Here is a 12223-nt window from a genome sequence, read left to right on the forward strand (position 1 = left end):
AGCCAATCAGAGGAGTTCTTCCCTCGTTGGGCATGCTGGGAGGGGATATATCTGGGCAACCGCTTTTGGGCCGTTCTGTGCGGGGCCCGAGTTCCAGGTGCGTCATCCACCTTCAGGGTGCGCGCATCCATGGGCCCCGCCACCGTGGCCTGCTTTACTGGGGTCACGCACCATGCGGAGCCTCATCCCAACCAAGAGAGGGGCCCCAGCGACTGGCTGGGTCCCAAACTTCTGTTGAGAGGATCCTAAGCCGGGAGCTGTGCGATGGGGGATTGGCTCGGGAGAACCTAGAACTAGAGGTTGTCCGGGAGGCCCAGACGAACCATCAGGGATCCGGTCACCACACCGTATGACAGGTACGCTTAAGCTGTCAGTGGGTGACACTCTCTGAACTGACTGGGAGGATTCACTCAATCTAATTTCACAAATCTCAAGTTGTCAGGCCTGTGGCAGAGGCCTGTTCCTCTCAGTGAACTTTAATGCTCCCCGCTGTCCTCTTCCTGTTCAGGACACACCCAGATCTCCACACTCTGCCCCGGACTCGGCCCTGGACTCTGCCCTGGACTCTGCCCTGGACTCAGCCCCGGACTCTGCCCTGGACTCGGCCCTGGACTCTGCCCTGGACTCGGCCCTGGACTCTGCCCTGGACTCGGCCCTGGACTCTGCCCTGGACTCGGCCCTGGACTCTGCCCTGGACTCGGCCCTGGACTCTGCTCTGGATGCGGCCCTGGACTCGGCCCCGGACTCGGCCCCGGACTCTGCCCTGGACTCGGCCCCGGACTCTGCCCTGGACTCGGCCCTGGACTCTGCTCTGGATGCGGCCTTGGACTCTGCCCTGGACTCTGCCCTGGACTCGGCCCTGGACTCGGCCCTGGACTCTGCTCTGGACTCGGCCCTGGACTCTGCCCTGGACTCGGCCCTGGACTCGGCCCTGGACTCTGCCCTGGACTCTGCCCTGGACTCGGCCCTGGACTCTGCTCTGGATGCGGCCTTGGACACTGCCCTGGACTCGGCCCTGGACTCGGCCCCGTACTCGGCCCTGGACTCTGCCCTGGACTCGGCCCTGGACTCGGCCCCGGACTCGGCCCTGGACTCTGCTCTGGATGCGGCCTTGGACTCTGCCCTGGACTCTGCCCTGGATGCGGCCCTGGACTCGGCCCTGGACTCTGCTCTGGACTCGGCCCTGGACTCTGCCCTGGACTCGGCCCTGGACTCTGCCCTGGACTCGGCCCTGGACTCTGCCCTGGACTCTGCTCTGGATGCGGCCCTGGACTCTGCTCTGGATGCGGCCCTGGACTCTGCCCTGGACTCGGCCCTGGAGTCGGCCCTGGACTCTGCTCTGGATGCGGCCCTGGACTCTGCCCTGGACTCGGCCCTGGAGTCGGCCCTGGACTCTGCCCTGGACTCGGCCCTGGACTCTGCCCTGGACGCGGCCCTGGACTCTGCCATGAGCGCGGCCCCGGGGTAAATGCCAACTCTCTCCCTGTCTCTGGAGGTGGCGCCCTGCCTTTAGAGGACCCAGGGGGGGCGCTACAGATGTTACTTATCCTCAGAATAAGAGGTAAGTGCTAGTCTTCCAGCGGGACGCTTTCCTCAGAGGGGAACCCCATCACAGATTTTCTCTAACTTCCTGTTGTGTCTCGGGGTCAGGAAGTGAAGGGAAATGTCTCCAATGATACACAGACAGAGTTCTCTACTTAACGACAACCATGGCGGTACATACACTTCAATCCCAACATATCGATGATCAGAAAGCGCTTTTACTTGTAGATTTTATTGACACCGAGACATTTTCTAGATCATTTCATCAATATTCAAACTGCAGTCCAGTGAGAGATCTTGGCTAGACACAGTCAGTCCATACACAGTATAAAAGCAAGTGTCTTCATACAAAATAGAAAAACGGTGAATACAGAGACAGCGGGGGAGGTGCTGCGGATCCATGTGACTCTCCCCGCGGGGGCCGGGTCACAGATAATAAAGGGGGAGGAGCTGGAAGGGTCTCATCCGCTGGACACATTGCCCACATCCTGGGGGCTGCTTCTGGCGTAGGCACAGAGATGGAAGATTCCTGGAAGCAGAAAACACAGAGATCAATCAGTCAATCGATCGTCTCTCCAGGATTTCCCATCGCCGGAGGAACAGTGGTACAGTGTGAGGAACAATGGTACAGTGTGAGGAGCATGCTTGAGAAACAATGGTACAGTGTGAGGAGCATGCCGGAGGAACAATGGTACAGTGTGAGGAGCATGCTTGAGGAACAATGGTACAGTGTGAGGAGCATGCTTGAGGAACAATGGTACAGTGTGAGAAGCATGCTTGAGGAACAATGGTACAGTGTAAGGAGCATGCTTGAGGAACAATGGTACAGTGTGAGAAGCATGCTTGAGGAACAATGGTACAGTGTGAGGAGCATGCTTGAGGAACAATGGTACAGTGTGAGGAGCATGCTAGAGGAACAATGGTACAGTGTGAGAAGCATGCTTGAGAAACAATGGTACAGTGTGAGGAGCATGCCGGAGGAACAATTGTACAGTGTGAGGAGCATGCTGGAGGAACAATGGTACAGTGTGAGGAGCATGCTAGAGGAACAATGGTACAGTGTGAGGAGCATGCTAGAGGAACAATGGTACAGTGTGAGGAGCAGCTGGAGGAACAATGGTACAGTGTGAGGAGCATGCCGGAGGAACAATTGTACAGTGTGAGGAGCATGCTAGAGGAACAATGGTACAGTGTAAGGAGCATGCTTGAGGAACAATGGTACAGTGTGAGGAAAATGCTTGAGGAACAATGGTACAGTGTGAGGAGCATGCTTGAGGAACAATGGTACAGTGTGAGGAGCATCTGGAGGAACAATGGTACAGTGTGAGGAGCATGCTAGAGGAACAATGGTACAGTGTGAGGAGCATGCTTGAGGAACAATGGTACAGTGTGAGGAGCATGCCGGAGGAACAATGGTACAGTGTGAGGAGCATGCTTGAGGAACAATGGTACAGTGTGAGGAGCAGCTAGAGGAACAATGGTACAGTGTGAGGAGCATGCTAGAGGAACAATGGTACAGTGTGAGGAGCATGCTTGAGGAACAATGGTACAGTGTGAGGAGCATGCCGGAGGAACAATGGTACAGTGTGAGGAGCATGCTTGAGGAACAATGGTACAGTGTGAGGAGCAGCTAGAGGAACAATGGTACAGTGTGAGGAGCATGCTAGAGGAACAATGGTACAGTGTGAGGAGCATGCTTGAGGAACAATGGTACAGTGTGAGGAGCATGCTAGAGGAACAATGGTACAGTGTGAGAAGCATGCTTGAGAAACAATGGTACAGTGTGAGGAGCATGCCGGAGGAACAATTGTACAGTGTGAGGAGCATGCTGGAGGAACAATGGTACAGTGTGAGGAGCATGCTAGAGGAACAATGGTACAGTGTGAGGAGCATGCTAGAGGAACAATGGTACAGTGTGAGGAGCAGCTGGAGGAACAATGGTACAGTGTGAGGAGCATGCCGGAGGAACAATTGTACAGTGTGAGGAGCATGCTAGAGGAACAATGGTACAGTGTAAGGAGCATGCTTGAGGAACAATGGTACAGTGTGAGGAAAATGCTTGAGGAACAATGGTACAGTGTGAGGAGCATGCTTGAGGAACAATGGTACAGTGTGAGGAGCATCTGGAGGAACAATGGTACAGTGTGAGGAGCATGCTAGAGGAACAATGGTACAGTGTGAGGAGCATGCTTGAGGAACAATGGTACAGTGTGAGGAGCATGCCGGAGGAACAATGGTACAGTGTGAGGAGCATGCTTGAGGAACAATGGTACAGTGTGAGGAGCAGCTAGAGGAACAATGGTACAGTGTGAGGAGCATGCTAGAGGAACAATGGTACAGTGTGAGGAGCATGCTTGAGGAACAATGGTACAGTGTGAGGAGCATGCCGGAGGAACAATGGTACAGTGTGAGGAGCATGCTTGAGGAACAATGGTACAGTGTGAGGAGCAGCTGGAGGAACAATGGTACAGTGTGAGGAGCATGCTAGAGGAACAATGGTACAGTGTGAGGAGCATGCTTGAGGAACAATGGTACAGTGTGAGGAGCAGCTGGAGGAACAATGGTACAGTGTGAGGAGCATGCCGGAGGAACAATTGTACAGTGTGAGGAGCATGCTGGAGGAACAATGGTACAGTGTGAGGAGCATGCCGGAGGAACAATTGTACAGTGTGAGGAGCATGCTAGAGGAACAATGGTACAGTGTAAGGAGCATGCTTGAGGAACAATGGTACAGTGTGAGGAGCATGCTAGAGGAACAATGGTACAGTGTGAGGAGCATGCTTGAGGAACAATGGTACAGTGTGAGGAGCATGCCGGAGGAACAATGGTACAGTGTGAGGAGCATGCTGGAGGAACAATGGTACAGTGTGAGGAGCATGCTTGAGGAACAATGGTACAGTGTGAGGAAAATGCTTGAGGAACAATGGTACAGTGTGAGGAGCATGCTAGAGGAACAATGGTACAGTGTGAGGAGCATGCTTGAGGAACAATGGTACAGTGTGAGGAGCATGCCGGAGGAACAATGGTACAGTGTGAGGAGCATGGTGGAGGAACAATGGTACAGTGTGAGGAACAATGGTACAGTGTGAGGAGCATGCTAGAGGAACAATGGTACAGTGTGAGGAGCATGCTTGAGGAACAATGGTACAGTGTGAGGAGCAGCTAGAGGAACAATGGTACAGTGTGAGGAGCATGCTGGAGGAACAATGGTACAGTGTGAGGAACAATGGTACAGTGTGAGGAGCATGCTGGAGGAAACGTTCCTCTATACATGGAAAACTCTCATACCTGCGGACACAGTAAGAATAATTCCGATCCAGCCCAGAATATAGGACCAGGAAAATCGCCAATCAGCATATCGCTTCCCGAAGAAGTTCACGGTCACCCCGGTGTATACGGACAGGGCCAGGAGAGCGAAGAAGCCTGCAGAGGAGAAGAGGAGGTCACAGCATACCATATATAACACATTACATCACCAAAAGTATTGGGACGCTGTCCTTTACACGCACATGACCCCCCAGTCTTTGTCCGGAGGGTTCAATATTGAGTTGGACCCCGCCCCCTTTGCAGCTATAACACCTTCACCTCTTCTGGGAAGGCCGTCCACAAGGTTTAGGGGTGTGTCTATGGGAAGGCGGTCCACAAGGTTTAGGGGGGTGTCTATGGGAATGTTTAACCATTTGTGAGGTCAGGCACTGATGTTGGATGAGAAGGCCTGGCTCACAGTCTCCACTCTAATTCATCACATTTCACATGTGTGTTCCGCTCTGGTTTTCTACTTTTAAACTTTTACTTTTTCAAAAATAAAGTTCATGTGTGTAAAGGCCGGCGTCCCAATAAATATATTGTACCCACCGTGTGTGAGCTCCGTGTCCTCCACGTGTACCATCCATGGGGTGGGGGGGGCCCCTTACATTCTGATATGTATCCTTCATAAGGTGGTCTCCTTAGTTTTACACATGGGATTGTCCCCTAAACACCACTACAGAGGCGGCCCCAGGAGGCCCCAGGACGGGCCATGTCAGCACCCCATTCCATATTTTCCTCGGGCCTCACTGCACCCCAGTTCAGGACAAGTTTTGTTTTCAGAAAAAGTTCTCCTCTTGAGGTCAGGAGATGGAATATTTCCGACACCACAAGCAGCAGAGATCAGCGCCATACCTTTAGGGGTTCGCCTGATAATTACTTCCTCTCTGGGGGGGGGAGGGGACACTCCCATGAGCTGGACCCTTAAAGGGGCCTATTTCCATGCCATGGACCTTGTACTGCATCCTAGGTAGACTTCCACAGGGCTAGACATACAGATGATGCCCCACACTATTGGGGTTCAGACTTGTCACTTCCTAGCTATCTGTGGCCCTCACTATTCTAGGGGCTTCCTAAGTACCTACTCCTCACTACGGAGTCCCCAACCCTGACTGTAGGGAACTATATGGGGGGCCCTGTGGCTCCTAAACTACAAATACACAACCTTCTAGATATTATGACATCCATTGATTGGCTAAACCCAGAGACCTTTGCAGGAGTGGCCCCATGGATTGCTGAGTGCAGTACAGGGGCCACTATTAGTGTAGAATTATTGTCCAGTGTATAGGACTGGGCCCCGGGTCGGCTTAGTGCTAATTCTTGCCGTCATCCCGAGTAGGACAAGCAGACGCACCAACCTTCCCTGAACCTCGGCTCTGGGATTTCTGTGTCTTTCTCATCTATTCATGAAGGACAGCAAGATTGGGGGAAGACAACGGCGGGGAACCCAGAAAGGAGGGTGAAGAAAAATGGTATGGGGGACAAGAACGATCCACTTTTTATGAAAATATTATCCAATCGAGGGGAGCCTTTTAGGACCCCCCAGTCTAGGTGTAGGGTTGCCACCTGTCCAGAATTCACCCGGGCATTCCGGGTATTGAATCAAATGTCCTGGTTTCAGATTGCCTGAAACCCAGACATGTGATCATGAGAAAAGTGAGGCATCAGCCCAGAACTACATGGGAGGTGGTTGGGACCACAGTCACCAAACACACCATTGGGGACACAATGAAATCCTGCAGCCCCCACAAGGCCCTCTCCTCAGGAAGACACAAGTACAGAACGTCTGAAGTCTCCCAATGAACATCTAAATGATTCAGAGAAGATCGGGAGAAAGTTCTGAGGTCAGAGAAGATCGGGAGGAAGTTCTGAGGTCAGAGAAGATCGGGAGAAAGTTGTGAGGTCAGAGAAGATCGGGAGATGGTTCTGAGGTCAGAGAAGATCGGGAGAAAGTTCTGAGGTCAGAGAAGATCGGGAGAAAGTTCTGAGGTCAGAGAAGATCGGGGGAAAGTTCTGAGGTCAGAGAAGATCGGGAGAAAGTTCTGAGGTCAGAGAAGATCGGGAGGAAGTTCTGAGGTCAGAGAAGATCGGGAGAAAGTTCTGAGGTCAGAGAAGATCGGGAGAAAGTTCTGAGGTCAGAGAAGATCGGGAGAAAGTTCTGAGGTCAGAGAAGATCGGGAGGAAGTTCTGAGGTCAGAGAAGATCGGGAGGCAGTTCTGAGGTCAGAGAAGATTGGGAGAAAGTTCTGAGGTCAGAGAAGTTCGGGAGAAAGTTCTGAGGTCAGAGAAGATCGGGGGAAAGTTCTGAGGTCAGAGAAGATCGGGGGAAAGTTCTGAGGTCAGAGAAGATCGGGAGAAAGTTCTGAGGTCAGAGAAGATCGGGAGGAAGTTCTGAGGTCAGAGAAGATCGGGAGGCAGTTCTGAGGTCAGAGAAGATCGGGAGGAAGTTCTGAGGTCAGAGAAGATCGGGAGAAAGTTCTGAGGTCAGAGAAGATCGGGAGGAAGTTCTGAGGTCAGAGAAGATCGGGAGGAAGTTCTGAGGTCAGAGAAGATCGGGAGAAAGTTCTGAGGTCAGAGAAGATCGGGAGAAAGTTCTGAGGTCAGAGAAGATCGGGAGAAAGTTCTGAGGTCAGAGAAGATCGGGGGAAAGTTCTGAGGTCAGAGAAGATCGGGAGAAAGTTCTGAGGTCAGAGAAGATCGGGGGAAAGTTCTGAGGTCAGAAAAGATCGGGAGAAAGTTCTGAGGTCACATGAGACCAAAATTCATCTCTTTGGCATCAACTCGACTCGCCGTGTTTCGAGGAAGAAAAATGGTGACTATGACCCTAAGAACTCCCTCCCTACAGTCACACGGGGGAGGGGGAAACATGAGGATTTGGGGGGTTTCTCTGATAAAGGTCCAGGCCGACTTTGCCGCATTGAGGGGCCAATGGGCGGGGCCACGTATTGTAAGATCTTGGAGGAGAACCCTCTTCCCTCAGACAGAACACTGAAGATGGGTCATGGACGGGTCTTCCAGCATGACAATGACCCAAAACATATCGCCAAGGCAACAAAGGAGGGGCTCAAGAAGAAGAGAAAATCCCTCCTGAGATGTGTGGTGACCTGATCACCAACTACAAGAAACGTCTGACCTCTGTGCTTCCCAACAAGGAACCTCCCCCAACTACTAAGGAACCTCCCCCAACTACTAAGGAACCTCCTCCAACTACTGAGGAACCTCCCCCAACTACCAAGGAACCTCCCCCAACTACTAAGGGGGTCAAATACTTATTTTCCTCCATTTATAACATTTGTATCATGTGACCTCTCTGGAGTTTTGGTTGATATTCTGTCTCTATCATATAAATACACCTATGAGAGAAATGATAGACCCTTCATTTCTATGTAACAATCTTCAGGGGAGACGATCGGTATTCCCCCCCCCCCCCTCCCCACTTTATATCTACAGTGTATATAGTATTATAGAGAATGTACTGACCAGGCTATAATGTACAGAATAGATCTGGGTAGTACAATAGTCTACTGACATGGAATCCGGTCTTCTTCACGATCAGGTGGGTAATCATTAATCGTAGACGGGGGTGTAAATACTTCCAGTCGCTGGACAGTCACCTATTTCTGTATCTTGATTAATTGTGTTATTTTGGCTCTGTTTGGAGGGAGTTATCTGGACCCCACATGTACCAGGCCTTGAGGACGACCATTCCATTCACAGAGATACAGTAGATGGGGGGGGGGCTGTGAAATTTCTGTGTATGTGGAAAAATCACCTTCCCAGGCCTCAGTCACCCTCAGGGGTCAAACCTGCTTGATTTATACCTCATCTCCTCAAACCTCTCCATTTTGAATTCCCTTTGTGAGCTGCTGGTAGGTAGATCTCGGTAGATCTCGGTAGATCTCAGAAGATCTCTCAGTGGGTGTTTCTTCATTTAGTGCACCCCAATCACAAGCCTGCTGGCCATTCAGTCGGGTCACATTGCCGCCCCGTTATTCCCCACTTCTTATGCAGCTTTTCAAACCAAATCTTTGGAGTGTTATTCTTTGGCCTGAGTCCCCCTATATCTATCATCTACCTTCACGTGCAAACCGTTCCCTTCGGCACAGCGCCGTCCCTCTGGAAAGAAAAGCCTTTTCGCTTGTCTCACAATTGTGGAAAACACGTGGGGGCTTTTCACAATCGATACAAGGACCGGGAAGGCTTCGATACAAGGACCAGGAAGGCCTCGGTACAAGGACAGGGAAGGCCTCGATACAAGGACCGGGAAGGCTTCGATACAAGGACCAGGAAGGCCTCGGTACAAGGACAGGGAAGGCCTCGATACAAGGACCGGGAAGGCTTCGATACAAGGACCGGGAAGGCCTCGATACAAGGACCGGGAAGGCCTCGATACAAGGATCGGGAAGGCCTCGATACAAGGACCGGGAAGGCTTCGATACAAGGACCGGGAAGGCTTCGATACAAGGACCGGGAAGGCCTCGGTACAAGGACCGGGAAGGCTTTGATACAAGGACCGGGAAGGCCTCGATACAAGGACCGGGAAGGCTTCGATACAAGGACCGGGAAGGCTTCGATACAAGGACCGGGAAGTCCTCGATACAAGGACCGGGAAGGCCTCGATACAAGGACCGGGAAGGCTTCGATACAAGGACCGGGAAGGCCTCGATACAAGGACCGGGAAGGCCTCGATACAAGGACCGGGAAGGCTTCGATACAAGGACCGGGAAGGCTTCGATACAAGGACCGGGAAGGCCTCGATACAAGGACCGGGAAGGCTTCGATACAAGGACCAGGAAGGCCTCGGTACAAGGACAGGGAAGGCCTCGATACAAGGACCGGGAAGGCTTCGATACAAGGACCGGGAAGGCTTCGATACAAGGACCGGGAAGTCCTTGATACAAGGACCGGGAAGGCCTCGATACAAGGACCGGGAAGGCTTCGATACAAGGACCGGGAAGGCCTCGATACAAGGACCGGGAAGGCCTCGATACAAGGACCGGGAAGGCTTCGATACAAGGATCGGGAAGGCTTCGATACAAGGACCGGGAAGGCCTCGATACAATGATCGGGAAGGCTTCGATACAAGGACCGGGTAGGCTTCGATACAAGGACCGGGAAGGCCTCGATACAAGGACCGGGAAGGCCTCGATACAAGGACCGGGAAGGCTTCGATACAAGGATCGGGAAGGCCTCGATACAAGGACCGGGAAGGCTTCGATACAAGGATCGGGAAGGCTTCGATACAAGGACCAGGAAGGCCTCGATACAAGGACCGGGAAGGCTTCGATACAAGGATCGGGAAGGCTTCGATACAAGGACCGGGAAGGCCTCGAACAAGGACCGGGAAGGCCTCGGTACAAGGACCGGGAAGGCCTCGATACAAGGACCGGGAAGGCCTCGATACAAGGACCGGGAAGGCTTCGATACAAGGATCGGGAAGGCTTCGATACAAGGACCGGGAAGGCCTCGATACAATGATCGGGAAGGCTTCGATACAAGGACCGGGTAGGCTTCGATACAAGGACCGGGAAGGCCTCGGTACAAGGATCGGGAAGGCCTCGATACAAGGACCGGGAAGGCTTTGATACAAGGACCGGGAAGGCTTTGATACAAGGATCGGGAAGGCTTCGATACAAGGACCGGGAAGGCCTCGATACAAGGACCGGGAAGGCCTCGGTACAAGGATCGGGAGGCCTCGGTACAAGGATCGGGAAGGCCTCGATACAAGGACCGGGAAGGCTTCGATACAAGGATCGGGAAGGCCTCAATACAAGGACCGGGAAGGCCTCGATACAGGGACCGGGAAGGCTTTGATACAAGGACCGGGAAGGCTTCGATACAAGGATCGGGAAGGCTTCGATACAAGGACCGGGAAGGCCTCGATTCAAGGACCGGGAAGGCCTCAATACAAGGACCGGGAAGGCCTCGATACAAGGACCGGGAAGGCTTTAATACAAGGACCGGGAAGGCTTCGATACAAGGATCGGGAAGGCTTCGATACAAGGACCGGGAAGGCCTCGATACAAGGACCGGGAAGGCCTCGGTACAAGGATCGGGAGGCCTCGGTACAAGGATCGGGAAGGCCTCGATACAAGGACCGGGAAGGCTTTGATACAAGGATCGGGAAGGCTTCGATACAAGGACCGGGAAGGCCTCGATACAAGGACTGGGAAGGCCTCGGTACAAGGATCGGGAGGCCTCGGTACAAGGATCGGGAAGGCCTCGATACAAGGACCGGGAAGGCTTCGATACAAGGATCGGGAAGGCCTCAATACAAGGACCGGGAAGGCCTCGATACAGGGACCGGGAAGGCTTTGATACAAGGACCGGGAAGGCTTCGATACAAGGATCGGGAAGGCTTTTGATACAAGGACCGGGAAGGCCTCGATTCAAGGACCAGGAAGGCCTCAATACAAGGACCGGGAAGGCCTCGATACAAGGACCGGGAAGGCTTTGATACAAGGACCGGGAAGGCTTCGATACAAGGATCGGGAAGGCTTCGATACAAGGACCGGGAAGGCCTCGATACAAGGACCGGGAAGGCTTTGATACAAGGACCGGGAAGGCTTCGATACAAGGATCGGGAAGGCTTCGATACAAGGACCGGGAAGGCCTCGATACAAGGACCGGGAAGGCCTCGGTACAAGGATCGGGAGGCCTCGGTACAAGGATCGGGAAGGCCTCGATACAAGGACCGGGAAGGCCTCGGTACAAGGATCGGGAGGCCTCGGTACAAGGATCGGGAAGGCCTCGATACAAGGACCGGGAAGGCTTTGATACAAGGACCGGGAAGGCCTCGATACGTTGCTGTCCATTGTTTGAGAAATTAAACTTTTGCTCACACTTTGTAATTGAGATTTCATTTCCCTCTTTAAACAATGACTGGTCTGAAGTCCACGTTCCTTCCAGGTCCGTCCCCCCACATCCCACGTACTATGAGACCCCATTTCAATGCTTCTAACGGGTCGGACCCAGAAGAAAGCGTCTGATGTCTGTGGCTTCATCCAGCCAATAGGGACGCACACGGCCTCTTTAGTAAGTCTGGACTTCTGTGTCACAAGGCCTCCACCACCACCATTCATTCCTCTGCATCTGAAGAAGCTTCTCCTCCAATTCCTGGAATAGGCTGAATTCAAAGACTTCAGAGAGTCCAACAGGTACTCTTTATATTTTACTTGCCTGGCTGAAAACAGAACTTTGGACGAGGGGAACTTACAGGCGATTCTTTCGAGGTAAAAGTGATGGAGCCGAGGGAATAAGACGATCAGACCTGACTGAAGCCATGTTCACAATTCCCCTGTATAAATCTGTCTACAATGTTCTACTTACAGTCTGCTGACACCTAGTGGATGGAGGTGTATAAGACACTCGCTGGG

General features: G+C 52.8%; 1 protein-coding gene across 1 annotated transcript in view; it reads right to left on the bottom strand.

Moving 5' to 3' along the window:
- Positions 1 to 1882: 1882 nt before the first annotated feature.
- Positions 1883 to 12223, bottom strand: part of LOC120921176 (lens fiber membrane intrinsic protein-like) — a 34580-nt gene continuing 24239 nt past the window's right edge. The window contains exons 4-5 of the mRNA XM_040333890.1: positions 4831 to 4965; positions 1883 to 2071 (exon numbers count right to left, since the gene is read on the bottom strand). Coding sequence (XP_040189824.1) covers positions 2004 to 2071; positions 4831 to 4965 — 203 coding nt within the window. The 3' untranslated portion in view covers positions 1883 to 2003. The remainder of the gene's footprint in view (positions 2072 to 4830; positions 4966 to 12223) is intronic.

The sequence above is a fragment of the Rana temporaria genome, chromosome 13 (assembly GCF_905171775.1).
Source record: "Rana temporaria chromosome 13, aRanTem1.1, whole genome shotgun sequence".
Classification (NCBI taxonomy): domain Eukaryota; kingdom Metazoa; phylum Chordata; class Amphibia; order Anura; family Ranidae; genus Rana; species Rana temporaria.